The 17,887-nt window shown below is 34.6% G+C and overlaps 3 protein-coding genes across 13 annotated transcripts in view; 2 read left to right on the top strand and 1 right to left on the bottom strand.

Annotated features, from left to right (window-relative positions):
- The window catches only part of LOC127070417 (uncharacterized), a 145,065-nt gene extending 137,148 nt beyond the window's left edge, over nucleotides 1-7,917 (top strand). For all 4 annotated transcript variants that reach the window (XM_051008374.1, XM_051008364.1, XM_051008378.1 and 1 more), the window contains 8 exons: nucleotides 641-852; nucleotides 2,869-2,969; nucleotides 4,108-4,424; nucleotides 4,569-4,937; nucleotides 5,056-5,418; nucleotides 5,498-5,711; nucleotides 5,785-6,027; nucleotides 6,117-7,917. In XM_051008374.1, coding sequence (XP_050864331.1) covers nucleotides 641-852; nucleotides 2,869-2,969; nucleotides 4,108-4,424; nucleotides 4,569-4,937; nucleotides 5,056-5,418; nucleotides 5,498-5,711; nucleotides 5,785-6,027; nucleotides 6,117-6,256 — 1,959 coding nt within the window. In that variant the 3' untranslated portion in view covers nucleotides 6,257-7,917. The remainder of the gene's footprint in view (nucleotides 1-640; nucleotides 853-2,868; nucleotides 2,970-4,107; nucleotides 4,425-4,568; nucleotides 4,938-5,055; nucleotides 5,419-5,497; nucleotides 5,712-5,784; nucleotides 6,028-6,116) is intronic.
- Nucleotides 7,918-8,584: 667 nt separating this feature from the next.
- On the bottom strand, nucleotides 8,585-11,755 carry LOC127070572 (upstream stimulatory factor 2-like). Of its 8 annotated transcripts, none has more exons than XM_051008726.1 (6): nucleotides 11,531-11,755; nucleotides 11,281-11,381; nucleotides 10,716-10,765; nucleotides 10,014-10,395; nucleotides 9,773-9,922; nucleotides 8,585-9,702 (listed from the first exon to the last, which is right to left on the bottom strand). In XM_051008726.1, exons 3-6 carry the CDS (start codon nucleotides 10,751-10,753, stop codon nucleotides 9,496-9,498), a joined length of 777 nt encoding a protein of 258 aa, XP_050864683.1. In that variant the 5' UTR covers nucleotides 10,754-10,765; nucleotides 11,281-11,381; nucleotides 11,531-11,755; the 3' UTR covers nucleotides 8,585-9,495. The 8 variants fall into 8 exon arrangements, with proteins under 8 accessions (XP_050864683.1, XP_050864701.1, XP_050864676.1 ...); XM_051008744.1 differs by having other exon boundaries at nucleotides 11,281-11,336; XM_051008719.1 differs by having other exon boundaries at nucleotides 10,716-10,897; nucleotides 11,531-11,722.
- On the top strand, nucleotides 11,748-17,827 carry LOC127070435 (intraflagellar transport protein 172 homolog). The gene is made up of 8 exons (XM_051008401.1): nucleotides 11,748-11,934; nucleotides 12,011-12,154; nucleotides 12,244-12,356; nucleotides 12,449-12,634; nucleotides 12,714-15,504; nucleotides 15,586-16,029; nucleotides 16,110-16,433; nucleotides 16,541-17,827. The coding sequence occupies exons 1-8, from the start codon at nucleotides 11,896-11,898 to the stop codon at nucleotides 17,708-17,710; spliced, it is 5,211 nt and encodes a 1,736-aa protein (XP_050864358.1). The 5' UTR covers nucleotides 11,748-11,895; the 3' UTR covers nucleotides 17,711-17,827.
- The last annotated feature ends 60 nt before the right edge of the window (nucleotides 17,828-17,887 follow it).

Here is a 17,887-nt window from a genome sequence, read left to right as displayed (position 1 = left end):
CTGGTCAGTCGATATCGCGAGAGTCACAGTTGCGTCGTCGTGCGCCGTTCAACGAGCGCCGATCGAAGTGTAACGCGAAGTATAACTTTTCCAAGGTTGAGATATCAGTAAACTTCTCCGATGACAATTTCTCCGAACGAGACGACGATCGAAATTCTTCGAGCGTGATTAACGAATTAATATTCATTTTATCTATTTTATCTGGTGGTCTGAAATTACCACTTTCGTTTACTATTATTGTTTTATATCTAATGTATGTTCATATAAAAAATTATATATACTTTAGATAAGAAGAAAAAAAGAAAAAAGAAAAAACAACGTGTGTGTGTATGTGTGTATATGTATATATATATATATATATATATATATATATATATATAGGTATAAATAATATATATATATATATATATATATAGGTATAAACGCAATTATAAATTCCAAATTATTGATAAAATTTTAGCAAAAAATTATCGTGTCTCTTCGAGCTAATCATATTAATATTTCATAACGAAGAATCTAAAAGCAATGAGATCGAAAAAAAATCATAGAAACAATGGAAAAGTAAAAAAGAAAAAAATAATTATAATAAAAAATAAAATGATCATCTATCGAAAAGTGGAAACGATTTATTTCTTTTTAGGCGGACTTACAGAGTCGCGCATCGAGGCATCAGCACGTACGTAGAACTAATAGCGACCTTGGTGGACAGAGATTACTCCAATGGGACACCAGATCAGGATATAGTCATATTCACAATTATCGAAGGATGCTCTCGACGCCATCACCGATCAAGAGCAGACCACCGAGGCTAAGCCCGAGACACTCTTCCCATGACATCGTTACGCTGAGAAGGTAAGTTCCTTTCTTTATCTATCTATCTATCTATCTATCTATCTATCTATCTATCTATCTATATATATATATCTATCTATTTCTCTTTTTTCTCTCTTCTCTTTCTATCTCTCATAAAAAGATCGTATTTCGATTGCATACGCATCACTCAATATTTTCTTATTGCCAAATCGCGAGCGAGCATTCTTTTATGTATTTACAACGTATTTACATAAAAGTGATGCTGCACGGCCTGATCTCTTGGCACCTGCTACGTAAAAATATACATTGATTTATTTTATTAAAACTGGTCGTTATTTAAATATGATGCTAAGACCAATCAATCGATTTTCTATCGATATTTTTTTGTAAACATTTTACGTAGCATTTGCCTGAAAGCTATTAAAAGCCTTAGCATTGACATTGCCAATTAGGCAAGAATTACAGAATCAACTATACAGTATATATTATATAACGTTGTTTATTCTCTTATATACTTGGGGTGAGGCATTTTAAATGATCGAATTTATTCTATTCGAGAAAAATTATATATAACACTCCTGCTACTAATGTTAATAAAATTATTACGTATATATATCTATATATACTTTTGCCTAATACGTCTAAAAATATACTATCATTTAATTGCTACACCCTTCGTAATGGCTTTAATCGCAAATTTTCCGATTAGCTTGTTAATTGTGCACTACTACTTATTAAGCGCTAAATCTTTTTTCTGTTATCTAATAATAAATGCGCTCAACATAGATCGGCCGCTGCTTATATTTCGTATGCTAAATAAAAATTTAGAAAGAAAAAGAATAAGAAAAAAACAATAAAAAAAAAAAGAAAGAAACGATCATTATACACTCGCGACATAATCAAACAACCATCAAATCCCAGATATATTAATGTCCTTTGCAAAATTTACATTTCTTTTATTCTCGAACCTTTCCAGTAAATCGAGGGAGACTAGTGGTAGGTAGACGGGTATTATAACAAATCATCTTTTTTTAATTTTCCTCGTAAAGTTGGTCTGTCACGCGTAAAGTAAACCAGTAAGGACGTAGTGTCTTCGTAAGTGAACGCTTCGATCGTTTGTTTCGTTATCAGTGAGGAGACAGAAAATTGATCTGTCCTCTCTCTCTCTCTCTCTCTCTCTCTCTCTCTCTCTCTCTCTCTCTCTCTCTCTCTCTCTCTCTCTCTCTTTCTCTCTCTCTGTTTCTCTTTCTCTCTCTCTCTCTCTCTCTCTCTCTCTGTTTCTCTCTCTCTCTCTCTCTGTCTCTCTTTCTCTTTCTCTCTTTCTCTTTCTCTCTTTCTCTCTCTATGCACGTAAATTTTATTTCGAAAAGAATCGTCGTCGTCGTTTCAATTTCTGTACATAAACATACATATACTTATATATATATGTATATATATATGCATAAGAATATATACATATGTACATATATATATATATAAATAATAATAATAATAATAATAAGATTCTCACCAGTTCCATCCCGAAGCGTAGATTAGAATTGCTTGCCGTAGAAAATCCGAGTGACGTTGTAAATTGTAATAGCTGTGAATCATATTTTCCGAGCTCCTCTCTGATGAGAAACAAAATGATAAAAAGATGATCGAGGCGTACATTTTCGAAAGCACAAATCCTATGCGTATGTACAGATTATATATATATACATTTTGTCGTGCGTATATATGTATAGACATTTTATATGTATATATTTATACATATATGTACATATATATATATATATATAAATATCATTACATATTATATATATATACATATATACATAATAAATATACTATCTACCTATCGTAATTCGTTGCTGAATGTTGTACCGATGCTTACACGTAAAAAAACACACGCTTGTTGAGCCTCCGCCCGAATTTAAGATAATGACCAAAAAAAAAAAACCAACAAACACAAAAAAAGAAAAAAAGAAAAAAGAAAAGAAAAGAAAAAGAAAGTCCCCTTTGGCTTTAATTGCATAGCTATGACTATTAATCTCAGCTTTATTCTGGTCTCAGTAACGCGAAAGGGAGGAGTTCTCGGACAAATTTGAGGCGCTCACTTAGTCAACCACTGGGTATCAATCAGCTTTCACCCTTGATGCGCACCAAAACTGCAGGTAAGAGAAAAACCACTCACGAGGTATCTTCGAAGAATCGGTAAACGAAAAAAGTTTTGCTTCTATCCGACACAGGACACATATATATACCGTGTACATATATATATAATATATATATATATATACATATATATATTTTTCTCATTTAAACTTAGTAGAAAAATGGCTTCTTGTAATTTTCATTTCTTCAGAATATTTCTCTATATTTTTATATTCGTTTGATATGAAACTTATTCCACTGAAAAGTTCTTTTTCTTCCTCACCTGAGTCAAAAGACAAAAAAGTTCGTCTTTTGGTTAAATCAATGCGCACTATCTATTTCTCTCTTACCCCACTCCCTTCTATATATTTCTCTACCTTTTTCTCATTCTCAGTGTTACTCGATCATTATTTCTTATTAGATAGAAGTAACCTGGAACATTGTAAAAAGTTAGCATGTGCACCTTGAATAGAAGATATGGTTGAAAGTTCATCGCTCTCTTTGGACCGCGAATGCATTTAGTAAAGAGAAATCACATCGTCATGAACCGCTCTGCACCTGTAATTTCTATGTACATATATATATATATATATATATGTATATATACAAACGTACATATATATATATGTATGTATGTATACATATATGTATACGTACATATCTATGTATCATTTGATCTTGTCGTAAAATCAAGAGAGAACGTTGCTTCTTACCCATACCCAATCGTTCAATCTCCCATCGAAACGCTTCTGTTCGCAAGGCTGCAGTAGAACCGTTAGATCGTTCCAATTTTGATGGATCTCTCGAAGTGGAGATATGAAAGGTGATGAAGGAAGCGAAATAAAGGAAGATAAACAGACGCACAAAAAAAATAAAAATAAAAATAAGAAAAGAAGAAAGAAAAGAAGAGAAAACAAACAAAAATTGATCTTCATCTTTTTCCCGTTGTCACCCGTTGGCAGAACGAATTGGAGGTGGAGAGAGAAAGAAAGAGAGAGAGAGAGAGAGAGAAAGAGCGAGATCGGAGAGACTCTTCCTAGGAAGCTAAAATTATCTACTTCGAGGCGAAACTCGAAAGGACTTGAGGCACTGTGTGCGAAGGAATCACGTGTAGTTGATTCTCGTGTCAACTGATGCATCGATCTTTTTGTAATCTAGGGGCGAGATTACCCGGTGGAAATGTCCTGTCCGAGGACGAACAGGATGGTAGAGGTGGTACCTCAGACGACGAGATGATGTCCGATTCCGAATCATCCATCGCCTCGCTCACGGACAGAAAGAAGTCTTTCGAGCAGACAATGGACGAGGAGGTGGTAATCCTGGCCGAGGCTGTTTGGGATCACGTAGCAATGGAACCGGAGGAATTGGCCTTTCGAGCTGGTGATCTCATCGATGTTCTCGACACGGTCGACAAGGATTGGTGGTGGGGTAGCTGCGGAGGTGAACGTGGCTGGTTTCCTGCTGCTTTCGTTAGGGTATATATTTTTCTAATCATTTCTCGATAACTTCCGAGTCATTCCAGAAAGAGAGAGAGAGAGAGAGGGAAAGAAAGCTGAGTCATTATTAAAATATCCCAAGTTTTCTCAAACGTTATTTCTTCAATGACATTTCAATTATAGTTGCGGGTAAGTCAAGAAGACACCGTCGAAGATTGTTTGGCCGCGATAGCCTCCGGAGGTACGTCGAACTCTCAAAGAAGACGCACTAGTGTTTCGTTGCTATCGAACGAACAGGTCAGGACGAGCGTAGTTCGTGAATTGGTCCAAACCGAGAGAGACTTTGTCAAGATTTTAAGGGACGTTACAGAAGGGTATATAGCGGAATGTCGAAGACGTACCGACATGTTCAACGAGGAACAAATAGAAACGATCTTTATCAATATTGAAGAGCTTCTAGACTTTCAATCAGAATTCTTGAAGGATTTGGAATCTCGTATCGATTGGAATTCACCGCACAAAAGCTGCGTTGGCGAGTGTTTCCTCAAACACGTGAGTAAGCAAAGTGGACACCTGATATCGTTCTCCTCCATCTTGGAACTATTTCGGTAACATCAAAAGACATTTTTATCGAAAGTATCAAACTAAAAGGTTTGCATTCTATTTTTAGAGAGCAGGCTTTCGAATGTATTCTGAATATTGCAACAGCCATCCGATGGCAACCGCCACACTGCAGGAACTTTATCAGCACAATCGTTATAGCAAGTTTTTTGAGGCTTGTAGACTGATGCGTGGTCTGATAGAGATACCTTTGGATGGATACTTGCTTACGCCGGTTCAACGGATATGCAAGTATCCCCTGCAGTTGGCGGAGTTGTTGAAATACACGAAAGCGGACCATCCAGATTATCATAAAATTCAAGAAGCTTTGGAAGCGATGCGAGGCGTTGCTGTATTGATCAACGAAAGAAAAAGACGAATGGAAAGTTTAGAAAAGTTGGCTGCTTGGCAACTCAGGGTCGAAGGATGGGAGGTACGTTTTGATTCGTGACAGTTGTCGTTAATTTTGTTGAACGTATTATTACATCACGATATTATGTTTTGATCTTTAGGGCGAAGATCTGATAGAAGTATCTTCTCAATTGATTTATCAAGGTGAAGCTATGCGAGTAACCACTGGCATGTGGACGAACAACATCACGCTTTTCCTCTTCGATCATCAGCTCGTATATTGTAAGAAAGATATTTTGAAACGTAACACTTACGTTTACAAGGGTCGTATTTATCTCGATACAAGCGAAGTCATCGATGTGCCAGATGGAAAAGGTATATATTGTTGTAAACTTTTTCATCAGGCTAATTTAAATAAATGTAACCGATAATAATAATATTCTCGCAGATCATCAGTTGGGTGTTACGGTCAGGCATTGTCTGAAGGTTTATAGCTGCGTACGAGACAAATGGTTGTTGTTCTGTTGTCGTACAGCCGAAGAGAAACGTCGTTGGTTGGTAGCAATGGCCGAAGAACGACGACTGGTAGCTCAAGATAGGAACGATGGACTGGAATTTCCAGCAGCTGCTCGGCAACTCGCCAGATTGGCGGCTACCAGACAACGTAACAGGCCACCCGTAAAACCTCGCAGTATGCAAACTGTTTTATATGTAAAATCTAGATCCCCCGACCAAAGAGAAAGGAACGAGATGAATCTTGAATTTTAACTGTTGTTTTAGGCAAATCGTATAAGAGAGAGCCAACGTATGACGTGTCAAACGTGGTAACGCAAGGAACAACGAATTCATTGGGCCGTAAAGTCGGTACCTGGTTCACGTTCGGTAGCAGCAAGAAAAGTGCACGACCTCAACCGTCCTGAGACAGGCCCACCTTCGTTCCGTACATCGATTTGTAAAGACACTTCAACGTGAACAAAGCGCTTGATCGTACTTCCACGATCGTGAATTCTAATGATCTGATGAAGACGAAGTCCGTTATCAGCGCTCATCGAATGTACGGTACGAAGGTACGTCAAATTTTCTTTATCGTTCGTCGTGCTGTACTAAGGTATAGATGATACATATAAACGAGAAGAAAATCAAAGTACAGCCGCGATGTAAAGTAAGATTAGTTCGTATATAAAAATCTTGAAATGTAGTGAAATTACATGATTGTTGTTCCGCATCAAACTATTACTCTACGATTCTGAAGAAAAAAAAAAAGAAAAAAAAAATGACAGCAGATCTATTATGTCAACGATCCTTTCGTTCACTGCCTCGCTGAACAAGAACGTGTTTCGACAAGCACCGCCGCACTAACTTTGCTCCCTAAACTATTCCTTCGATCTCTCCGATGAAACGCACTTTGCTTAAAAAAAAGAAATAATAATAATAATAATAATAATAATAATAATAATAATAATAATAATAATAATAATAATAATTAAAAAAGTCCGATATATATATACATACATATACGTATATCTTAATTGTACATTAAAGTTCTTGATCGAGCCAAAGCCGATAAACATGAAAGATTCTTCTAATTGGACATGTAGGGTCGCTTTGAAGACTGGTTAGGAAGTATTCTCAAAGGAGAAATGTAATAAGCTAGAAGGGATAAGAATATCACTTAGCGATAGTTAGTAAATGTATAAAAATCAAATAGTATGCTTTTGAGATACTAAAGGGAAAGTACTAGTCACTTGTATCTGCGAACTGTAATAATGACAATGATCAATGTTAATCTTTATCAATACGTGGAATGGCTTTATACGAATGCATTTAGAATGAACGTCGAGCTATCTTTTTCTTTTTTTTTTTTTTTTAAATGATGACGATCGAAAGACTGATGAATATGAAACGCGCTTGTATAGGAGGAAATAATTATTGCGGAACATGATTAAAGGTCTTTCGTAGATGACATCTCCAATGGGCTCCTTCGTAACTCTTATTACTGCCTCGTTAAATGTAATACGTTGTTATTCCACGTGAACTATGTAATGATAATACTCATGGTAGTTTCTGCAGCGATTGAATTAATTTTAACAAGGCCATAATTATGTATGTTTTCGTGGTATAACAAAGTGGCACTTTGTTTGGTAAAATACTTGAGTATAATGGCAAAAAAGGAATATATATATATATATATATATATATATATATATATATATATTACTGGGTATGTAAATATAGTACGCATATCAAAGCCCTCGTTACACGAAGACCATCTAAGGAATCTGCACATTTTTTCTACTCTTGTACAGAACGCGAGGATTCGTAATAGAAGAAGAAAATCGGTTGAACGGTAAAGAAAGAACTTTGAGATCAAACGTCTAACACGTAAATGAAACTCTTCAATTTGACGCGCAAAAGTTCGAAATTAAAGGAAAAGGAAAAAAAAGGAATAAAAGAAAAATTTAAAAAAAAAAAGCAAAAAAATATGAAATAAATAAAAAATAAAGATTTGCTCTCACCGATCGAAAGTTCTCAACACTGCCAATATGTTTAAAGAAACATCTTTGTTCGATCAATTTCTACATATGTCTGCTTTGATAAACCAAAAATCACAATTGTACGCTGAAAAAAAAAACAGAAAAATGTTATCGTTATGGCTTCGCACGTGTATTTTTCTTTTGTTCGGTTCTATTTTCATTTCAATGCACGATTATAGAAAAAAAAAAATATTTAGACAAAGGAGAAGGGAGGAAGAATAAACTAAATATATAAGTTTCCGCTCAGTTTCTGGCATTGCATCTACTATATGACAAAGACAATATAATCGTAGATCAGGAGAGTAAGATTCCTATTAAGCTGTATAGAAAATATTAGTACGTTGACGCTTAGATTAGAAAGGTACATTTATTGCTGGACCTAGCTCTTCTCAGAGTTATTTTTATAGGACAAATTTATTGATTTCAATGTGATTTCTTTGTGTATACTATTGCACAAAGACAAGCTCTAAAAATGATCAACTTATTTAAAAATATCTCGTGTCTCTCTCTTTCTATCTCTCTATTTCTCTCTCTCTCTCTCTCTCTCTCCCCCTCTCTTTTTTTCTCTCCGTTTCTCTTTCTTTCTCTTTTTCTCTCTTTCTCGTGATAAAAGGATTAGAGGAAATGATAATATTAAATTATTTATTATTCACCGAAATAACTTATCGAATTTATGCTTAAAATGATAAGAAAAGGAATACTATCAGACGAACGTTGATTTCGACGATTATTTATTTTCAATATCATCTTAAATATCGATGAAACGTTCTAAAAATCTAAAAAATATTTAGAGACACGCAACTATAAATATCATTCCATCTCTTGTACTTATTGGAAGCCTCTTGTCATTATTGCTTAGAGCCAATAAAGTACAAGATGTTAATGCGAATATATCGGAAATACAAGCTACATACAAAAAGTAAAATAATGTGCTTTGAAGCAATAATAATACTAGAAATTACATATATATACATATACATATACATATATATATATATTTTCCCCTAAATTTGATAATGATAACTGTATGTGCATATTTAAGGAGAAAAAAATATAAAGCTCATTTTGTTATTATCAACATACTTAGATATATCATGGCAATGAACTAAGAAAATAATACTGAACATGTTGCTCTGTTAAATGTACATAAATAGATGTATTTTACAATTGTAAATACTGTAGACCTACCAGTTAATAACTTCAACGCATTTTAAAATAAAAAAAAGTAACTTTCAAATTAGTTATATGTAACATTCGAACGAAGTTACTTATTGATTATGATGTAATGTTTTGTATATTTGTACATCTGATTTAATGATTTAATAATAAATTTCCAACTTTTAATCTATCATTCGCGTTATATATAGTTATTGTTTATAGTATATATGTACAGTTGAATTTATAACTATATAATTGCGATTTATCATTTATCAGATACAAGTATTGTTGAGTTAAATACGTGTAAATAAACATTTTGTAATTACTACAGTCACGTTTTATTGTACTACGTTGCACTACGTACGTACGTCCTGTAGATATAGTGTAAAAAAATATGGAACACATTGGTAAAAATTAAAAAAAAAAAAAAAGAGAATGTATCAAATATCATAGAATATACTTAATAATTAAGTACCTAGTATATAATTGGTACTATTGGATAATTGTGATTTTAATTGGTAATTATCTTTTCTTAATTGAGTCGCAACTTGTCTGAGAGCTTTGGCTTCCTCTAATAACTGTGTATTCTCTTCCAAATTTTGAGTGTACTTTTCTCGAATCTCTCGTAATTCCGTTATGTATTCGCATGCTCGCGCTAGAATATCACCTTTGCTCTATCAACAAAAGTATTTTAAACAAATCTGTAATGACAAAAATAGAGTATAATGTATTGAAATGTCTTACTTGCAATTCAGAATTAGCTTTTATATCTCCTCCGCTAATGCCATTTTCATTATCTGGTAGAAGCTTTCCCAATTTGAAGATCCAATTATTGATCTTGTCTCTTCTACGCTTTTCTACTTCATTATGCGTTACTCTTCTTCTTTCGTCTCTCTAATAGAAAATTTTTTAAAAAACTTTGAATATGATTCATTGACTATGATAGATATAAAATGATATAATATTACAGTTATCGTCATCTTACTTTTTTAACACCTGGAACAAGATTCTCAGATGTTTCTATTTGTACTTTGGCAACGCGAGGCATTACATTCCTCGCAGAATCTGAGGTAAGCACTTCATTACCACTACTCAACAAATAAAACTGTCCATTTATTGGGGAAGATAAAACTTGTACAGTATTATTTACAGGCGTTGTTAAGGATAATTCATTATTGTCTAAATGATTATCACTAACTTGTACAACACGATACGCCACAGTACTTTCATTTCTATTTATTTGACAAAATTGATATTGAACATTATCATCTTCCGATGTAATTTCTATATTACCATCCGTATCTATTATTTCAGCTTCCTCCAAAACCATCCCGATATTATCTTCACAAATCGTTGCTTCGTCTGTACTACAAAATGAAATCAAAATTTTTGATTTCTTTGAATTATTTTTTCAAATAAACATATATGTTCACATAGATTCATCGTATAACCTCAAGTTGTATAACCTTCATGAAATTATTCCATTTCGATTTTTTAATTACTCACATTTAAAAACAACAAGAAAAATATATGACAAAAGAACATTTAAATAAATATTCTATTGCGTAATATAAAGTTAATAAATTAAAACGTACGTTAATGATATAACAAACAGAATGATCAATATAATAAAACCATCTATTCTCATATAAATAAGAAAATAATTAATATGTGAAACATAACCTACCTCTCTTCTATTCGACCAAAATGATGTATAATTTCCATCGCCGCCTGCGACTAAATTAATCTTTAAACTTTTTTCTTAATAAACTAATTCAATTCATAGCTAGACTTTTTATCAAATCTACACAACATCTTTTCACAAGCGACGCGACGCAATAATGCGGAAGTAACCGATTGCCCGATGCACTTTAAATGGAAAAGAAAGATAATTCCAACGAGATTGTATTGATATTTATTTCACTTCTCCTCGAAGGACAAAATAAATATAATTTAAATCGGATGATTGTTCTATCTTGTTTTATATTTTCCATTACAAAATTACGAATAAAACTGAAGTAAAATATTGTCGAAAAATTCGTTCGAACGTATTTTCAAAAATCTAATATATTTTATATTTGTAATAATAATCTTATATATGTAAATAGATCAGACAATTAATGTTGTAGATAATAATTTGAATTTTGCGCCATATTAAAAAAGTCGACGAAATTCATTAAAAAAATTTTTTTTTTTTAAGCCTCATTCAATCGAGAGAAACTAGAATAATTGTTTAAACTATTCGCTCAAACCTCATCACGTAGAAGTTGCTGTATCTGGAGATCCACGGGCTGACGGTAACACTATTCTAAAATCCGTGGTACTATTAAAATAGTCGTTAAAAAAGCACGATCTAAAAATCATTATACTTCTATATTACTACTCTTTTAACATCAAATAAAATCTTAATCACGTTAAATACTTTTTGAAAAAAAAAAATCGATAATATCACGAGATCTATTTGTATTATATTTGATATTATTTAAATAATTATATAATTACCAAATAATATTGATTCTGAAGTCTTCACTTTTAGAAATAGAGAGCTACGATGTTAACTCGCCGGAATACACAATAAAACTGTTTCGATAATAGTCAAAGCCAGTGAAGAGTTTGTTTTTGTTTACGTATAATACTTATTTTGTTCACAGATGTCGCTGAAGTGATACACGTTTCAAGAGAGAGAAGGTATAGCAAATATATAGTACTATATATATGACGTAATACTACGACGTAAGTACGACTGTTCGTAAAATATGTTGCCAAGCAACCGTATATATACTCACGATGACTTTAATGCATCGTCTTTTTACAACATACGAATAACGCAACTTTTTAAAGTGAAATTTATTTTATAACAATAAATCATGTTACTTAAATATCTAGGTACAATTGTATCGTCACATGTAGGTTATCTCGTATTTGTATTTCATTTTTATTTGCGAAAGGAAACCGATTCATTTATATCTTTGTTAATTATAGGAATGTGAAAACAAAGTTATTAGCATAGTTTGGTCACCTAATAATCAAAAACTTGCTGTTGCTTCTACCGATCGTTCAATCTATTTGTTTGATGAAAATGGTGTTAAAAAGGATAGATTTTCTACCAAACCTGTGGAACCAAAGGCATTATATTTTTAATTATTAATATATATATTAATTATTTGTTTATATCCGTTTAAGAAGCTCTTAACAATGAATGATTGTTATTTCAGTTTGGTAAAAAAAGTTACTTGGTTAAAGGTATAGCATTTTCTCCAGACTCGATAAAAATAGCAGTAGGTCAAACTGATTGTATGGTTTATGTCTACAAGATTGGCGAAGAATGGTAATTTATATATATTTTACATATTATTATCTCTACAAGATGGTTGAATATTAAACTTGTTTCATATATAAAAAATTGTAATGTGTTCATAGGGGTGAGAAAAAAGTTATATGCAATAAATTTAAACAAAATTCAGCAGTCACTTGCTTAGCATGGCCTACAGAAGGACCTATTATAGTCGGTCTTGTAGATGGCAAGGTCCGTGCTGCATTTATAAAAACTCACAAAGCACAAACCTTGTATACGGCAGATGCTATGACAATTGCATTGGCTACAAAGTAACATTTTTGATATTATATATAAATAGTATAGTACAACGTAATACAATGTTCTAATTATTTGTATCTTTCTTTCAAGTATTCGAGGAACCGGCTTTTTATCAAGTCATGCAGATGGTAGTATTATAAGGTATTACGTAGCAGAAGATGGAAATGTCGAACCCTCGGGCCGTGTTTGTATTCACAATGTACCAGCGTATGCTTTAGCCTGGTCCCAAGCTCATATTATGGCAGCAGGTTGTGATAAAAAAATAACTTTTTACGAATCTCATGGAAAACTTGTTAAAACTTTTGATTATAGTAGAGAGAACGGTGAAAAAGAAATGACAGTTGCATGTTGTAGTCCCAGTGGACAAAGTATTGCCATAGGTTCATGGGACAGAATAAGAATATTTGATTGGATTCCTCGCAGAACAGTTTGGGAGGAAGCAAAGATAAAAGAATTGCCAAATTTCTACACGATAACAGCATTGGCATGGAGAAAAGATGGTTCAAGATTAATCATTGGTGGATTGTGTGGTGCTGTAGAACAATTTGAAACGATATTAAGACGTACTCTTGTTAGGGGGAGTCATGAGGTAGCATATGTCGGTCCTAGCCAAGTTATTGTCCGGCCGTTAAATGGTACTAGTCAGCCAGTTGTAATTAGATCACATACTGGAAATGAGATAGAAGATGTAAAGGTCTTAGGCCGCAAGGACAACAATATTGTGGCGCGGACATCAACAACGTTATTAATTACTGATATTGAACAAAATCTTATTAGTGAAATACCTTGGGAAGATAAGAGCAGTAATGAAAAATTCTTCTTCGAATATCCTGGAGTTTGTTTGATATTCTGCGCTGGTGAATTAACAATTGTTGAATACGGTAAAAATGAAATACTTGGATCTGTTAGAACTGAAGCAATAAATCCTCACGTTGTTAGCATAAGAATTAATGAAAGACACGTGCCTGGTATGGTAGACAATAAAAGATTAGCATATCTTTTAGATCCAAGAACAGTACGCATAATCGATTTCGTAACGGGTGTTACTATTAGCATGATAACACATGACGTACGAGTAGATTGGCTGGAATTAAGCGAAACAGGGCACAGACTTCTATCACGAGATAAGAGAGGAAGATTATGGTTAAGTGACGATCAAGGAGGTAGAACTTTATTACTGACCGGAGTAGGTTTTGTATCTTGGGTACCCGGAAGTGACGTTGCCGTAGCACAAACAGGTCAAACATTAGCGGTATGGTATAATGTCGATGCTCCGGAAGCAGCAACGCTTATACACATTCGTGGGGACGCTGTAGATATCGTTAGAGAAAATGATCAAACATCGGTGATAGTCGAAGAGATGGGTAACAAAGTATCTTATTTGCTCGATGAAGGATTGATTGAGTTTGGTACGGCATTACATGATAATGATTTTGGAAGAGTAGTCTTGTTTTTAGAAGAATTAGGTGATACTCCACAAGCCGAAGCTATGTGGGAAAATGTTGCGAGAAATGCGATGGCTGCTAGACAGTTATCAATCGCAGCACGATGTTACGCTGCTCTTGGCGATGTAGCTTGTTCGAAATTTCTTAGAGAAGTTGTCAATGTCGGAGAAAAATATGCGATCGAGACAGGTAATGATTCGTTGACAAGTCCAGATTGTTGGGCTATGCTGGCAATATTGAATGGAGAATTGAAAACTGCAGAGGTCATTTATCTAGAACAAAATGAATTAGATAAAGCTTTAGATATGTATCAAAAATACTGGAATTGGGAGGATGCATTAAATTTAGCACAAAATCGTGGTTGGTCTGGATTAGCAGAGTTAAAAGGTCGTCATTTAAAATGGTTACTCGATAACGGACAAACGGCGAAAGCAGCAGCTATAATAGAAACAGATAATCCACAACGCGCAGTGAAACTTTATTTAGAATCTCGTAGACCGGGACGTGCAGCTAGATTATTATTAGTTAATAATGAATTATTAGAGGATCCAACGATCGTGAAGGAAGTAGTACGAGCTTTAAAGGCAACTGATTTGATGGAATTAGCAGGAGAAATTTTAGAAAAGACATCCGATGCTATGGACGCAATTAAATGTTATGCCGAAGCTGGTGTATATGCGAGAGCGTTGGAATTGGCTCGTAAAATCGATCCAACGTCCGTTGTTATTTTAGAAAAGGAATGGGGGAAACATTTAGCCGCAAACGGTCATTACGATGCCGCGATAAATCATTTCATCGAAGCAGGTGAAACCGTTCTTGCTTTAAATGCAGCGATTGACGCCCGACAATGGAGAAAAGCGTTACAGATTATGCAAGTGGTCGAAGACGATGATCCACAAATACGAAAGCAATGCGAAAAGCTTGGAGAGTATTTTGAATCGATAGGAGATAAAAATTTAGCCGAAAATTTATTTTTACGAGCACAGAATCCCCGAAGAGCAATTGATACTCATATCCAATCTGGCAATTGGAGTCGTGCACACGAGGTAGCCATAGAATATATGAACGCTGAAGAAGCTAACGAGGTTCTTGCAAAACATGCAGAGACCTTAGAACAGGCTGGTGATTTACGGCATGCCGAAACACTTTATGTAGCGATCGGAGAATATGACTCTGCAATAGCGATGTATAGAAAGGCTGGTCAACGTAATGACATGATAAGATTAGTTGCAAAGTATAGACCAGAGTTACTTCAGACTACTCATGCTCATTTGGCGCGTGAATTGGATGCTGCAGGCAAACCACGAGAAGCCGAAGAACACTTTTTAGGAGCTAATGATTGGCGAGGTGCTGTTGCATCTTACAGATCAGTTAATATGTGGGAAGATGCTTTACGTGTTGCAAAACAATCTTCCGGAGAGAAGGCTGCACACCAGGTTAGAACATATCGATTTATTCGAAGGATCCTTTTAATTCAATTTTGTGTATATTGCTCTAATATCAACGCTCTTCCATAGGTGGCTTTGATGTGGTCGCGTACATTGGTACCAGAATTAGGTGCGAGATTGTTAATGCGATTAACATACTTTGAGGCTTGTCTTCAAATTGCGTGCGAAGCTGGTCTGTTCGATTGGGCTTTAGAAATTGCAAAGTATGGTACATCCGATCAAAAGAAAGAAGTTCATTATAAAAGAGCTATGGCATTGGAAGACGAAGGAAGATTTTCAGAGGCAGAAAAAGAATTTATTCAAGCTGGAAGAGCCATGGAAGCGGTACAAATGTATATACATACTCGAGATTGGGAAGCTGCGGAGGATGTTGCGCAGTCTCATATTCCAGATGCATTAAATCAAGTTCTTGTTGCAAGAGCTACCGAAGCAGCTGAAGCACAGGATTACAGTCTTGCAGAATCTCTTCTCTTGAGAGCGCACAAGCCAGAGATAATAGTAGATCATTATAAGGTAATAAATTTTCGTGCTTTCTCTCTCTTTCTCTCTAAAAGCATGTTAAAAGTATATTTACATTTCTGATTATTATATAGAAAGCTGGTATGTGGTCCGAGGCATTGAGAGTATGTCGAGAATATTTACCGAGTCAAGAAGCTGCGCTTCGTCGAGAATTAGGACAAAAAAGCGCAGGAATCGATGGGTTGAATGCGTTAGAAGAAGCTCAAAAGTGGTTAGAAGTTGGCGAGGTACGTGCTGCGTTGGACATTCTTATCTTAGATCCTCAAGCATCGAGAGCTTCTTTAAGCCGAGCAGCTGAAATTATTCTCCATCAAGCTGATCCAGAAATTGCTACAGAAATTGGTGGAGATTTAGGATCACGATTATTTGACGTCGGTGAATACGCTCTATCCGCTCAGGTAAACTTTTATCTCAATATATACGTATATATACATATATATCGTATGTTAAAACGAATTAGATTCATAGAAAATTAAAAAAAATTCAATACGCTTTTGCGAGACAGGTCTTTTTACAAGCTGACAGGATCAGAGATGCCATTAACGCTTTAGCTGCAGTAAACGAATGGGAAAGAGCACGACGTATCGTAACAGAACTCGCTCCAGACTTGGAGCCATATTTAGAAGCAAAGTACAAGGATGCCATGATAAGGAATGGAGAAATAGAAAAACTAGTAGAAGTTGATGCCGGAGCTGCTTTAGAAATGCTCGCACAAAAAGGTCAATGGGATCAAGTGTTCGAAGCAGCTAATATGCAAAGTCCAGAATTATTACACAAATATGTCGCACAACGTGCAGCCCAATTATTAAAGTCACATTCACCAGTACAAGCTCTTAGACTTTATATGCAATATGGCGCATTATCAATACCACAATACTTTAATCTTTATCTTCAATTATCCGAAACCGTTCTCAATTCCGACGAGACTTATAACGAGTACAAATATTTATCTCAATTACGAAGCATCCTGTTCGAGTTATGTAAAAGTTTGGAAACGTCCTCGGCGAGCGGCATGAAATTTCGTAAATTTTTAGAAGCGTCTCATTATTCCGCGGTCAGGTGCGGATGTAGATCGTTTACAGGATTATCAGGGATAGTGACTAAAACGTCCATCACGCTTATACGTTATTCCGACATTTTGTTACCAGATCGTTGCTACTACGATGCCGGAATGGATGCACGATCTAACGGTTTAACCAGCGAAGCGTTTATATTTTTAAATCATTTTTTGGATCTCGAAGAATGTATAGAGGAAGGTGATAGTAATATTCTCGACGTTGATGATCTCAGAGTAACAGATTTCCCACTGCAAGTACCTTTACCAGCTACTCTTAGCATGACGAAGGAACAACGAGAAGAAGCTAGAGAATGGGTATTAGCAATTTCTATGGATCAAAAAGTAGAGCAAGGCTTGCCGATCGATCAACGTGGAATTTATGTCGGTTCGTTAACGAGTTCTATGAGTAATTCAATACCATTACAAGAATGTACGCTAACAGGATATCCGATTCGTGGTCCAGTAATTAGATTTGAAGAAAATAATCGTGTAACCGATCGCGACGATTGGACTAAATTAGTCAACATTGCTCGACAAACATCACCTGACTCTGCGTTAAACGATATTATATTATTTATACAAGATTGGTGCGGTGTCGTTCCAACTTATTCGTTTTGAAAAAAAAAAAAAAAAAAAAAAAAGAGAAGAAAGGAAAAAAGAATAATATATTTTATGTAGATGTGTTATACTATAAATAAACTTGATGTATTATAAATAAAATACCATTCTAAAAGATATGTTTAACGATTTAACGATACGTAGATCGTATAATATATATATAAAAATTTTGTATAG

Source organism: Vespula vulgaris, chromosome 1, assembly GCF_905475345.1.
Source record: "Vespula vulgaris chromosome 1, iyVesVulg1.1, whole genome shotgun sequence".
In the NCBI taxonomy this organism is placed as follows: domain Eukaryota; kingdom Metazoa; phylum Arthropoda; class Insecta; order Hymenoptera; family Vespidae; genus Vespula; species Vespula vulgaris.
This window is presented reverse-complemented; position numbering and strand designations above follow the sequence as displayed.

What these genes read in the sequence shown, in the direction of transcription:
- LOC127070572 (XM_051008726.1), bottom strand. Translation starts at nt 10,753, where the DNA reads ATGGAAATTATACATCATTTTGGTCGAATAGAAGAGAG. An exon ending in TTGTTCCAGGTGTTAAAAAA is followed by an intron (nt 9,923 to 10,013) that starts GTAAGATGACGA and finishes ATTTTCTATTAG; the next exon opens with AGAGACGAAAGAAGAAGAGT. An exon ending in AAGCTAATTCTGAATTGCAA is followed by an intron (nt 9,703 to 9,772) that starts GTAAGACATTTC and finishes TTTTGTTGATAG; the next exon opens with AGCAAAGGTGATATTCTAGC.
- LOC127070435 (XM_051008401.1), top strand. Translation starts at nt 11,896, where the DNA reads ATGTTACTTAAATATCTAGGTACAATTGTATCGTCACAT. An exon ending in GTACAATTGTATCGTCACAT is followed by an intron (nt 11,935 to 12,010) that starts GTAGGTTATCTC and finishes TGTTAATTATAG; the next exon opens with GAATGTGAAAACAAAGTTAT. An exon ending in AATACGCTCTATCCGCTCAG is followed by an intron (nt 16,434 to 16,540) that starts GTAAACTTTTAT and finishes TTTGCGAGACAG; the next exon opens with GTCTTTTTACAAGCTGACAG.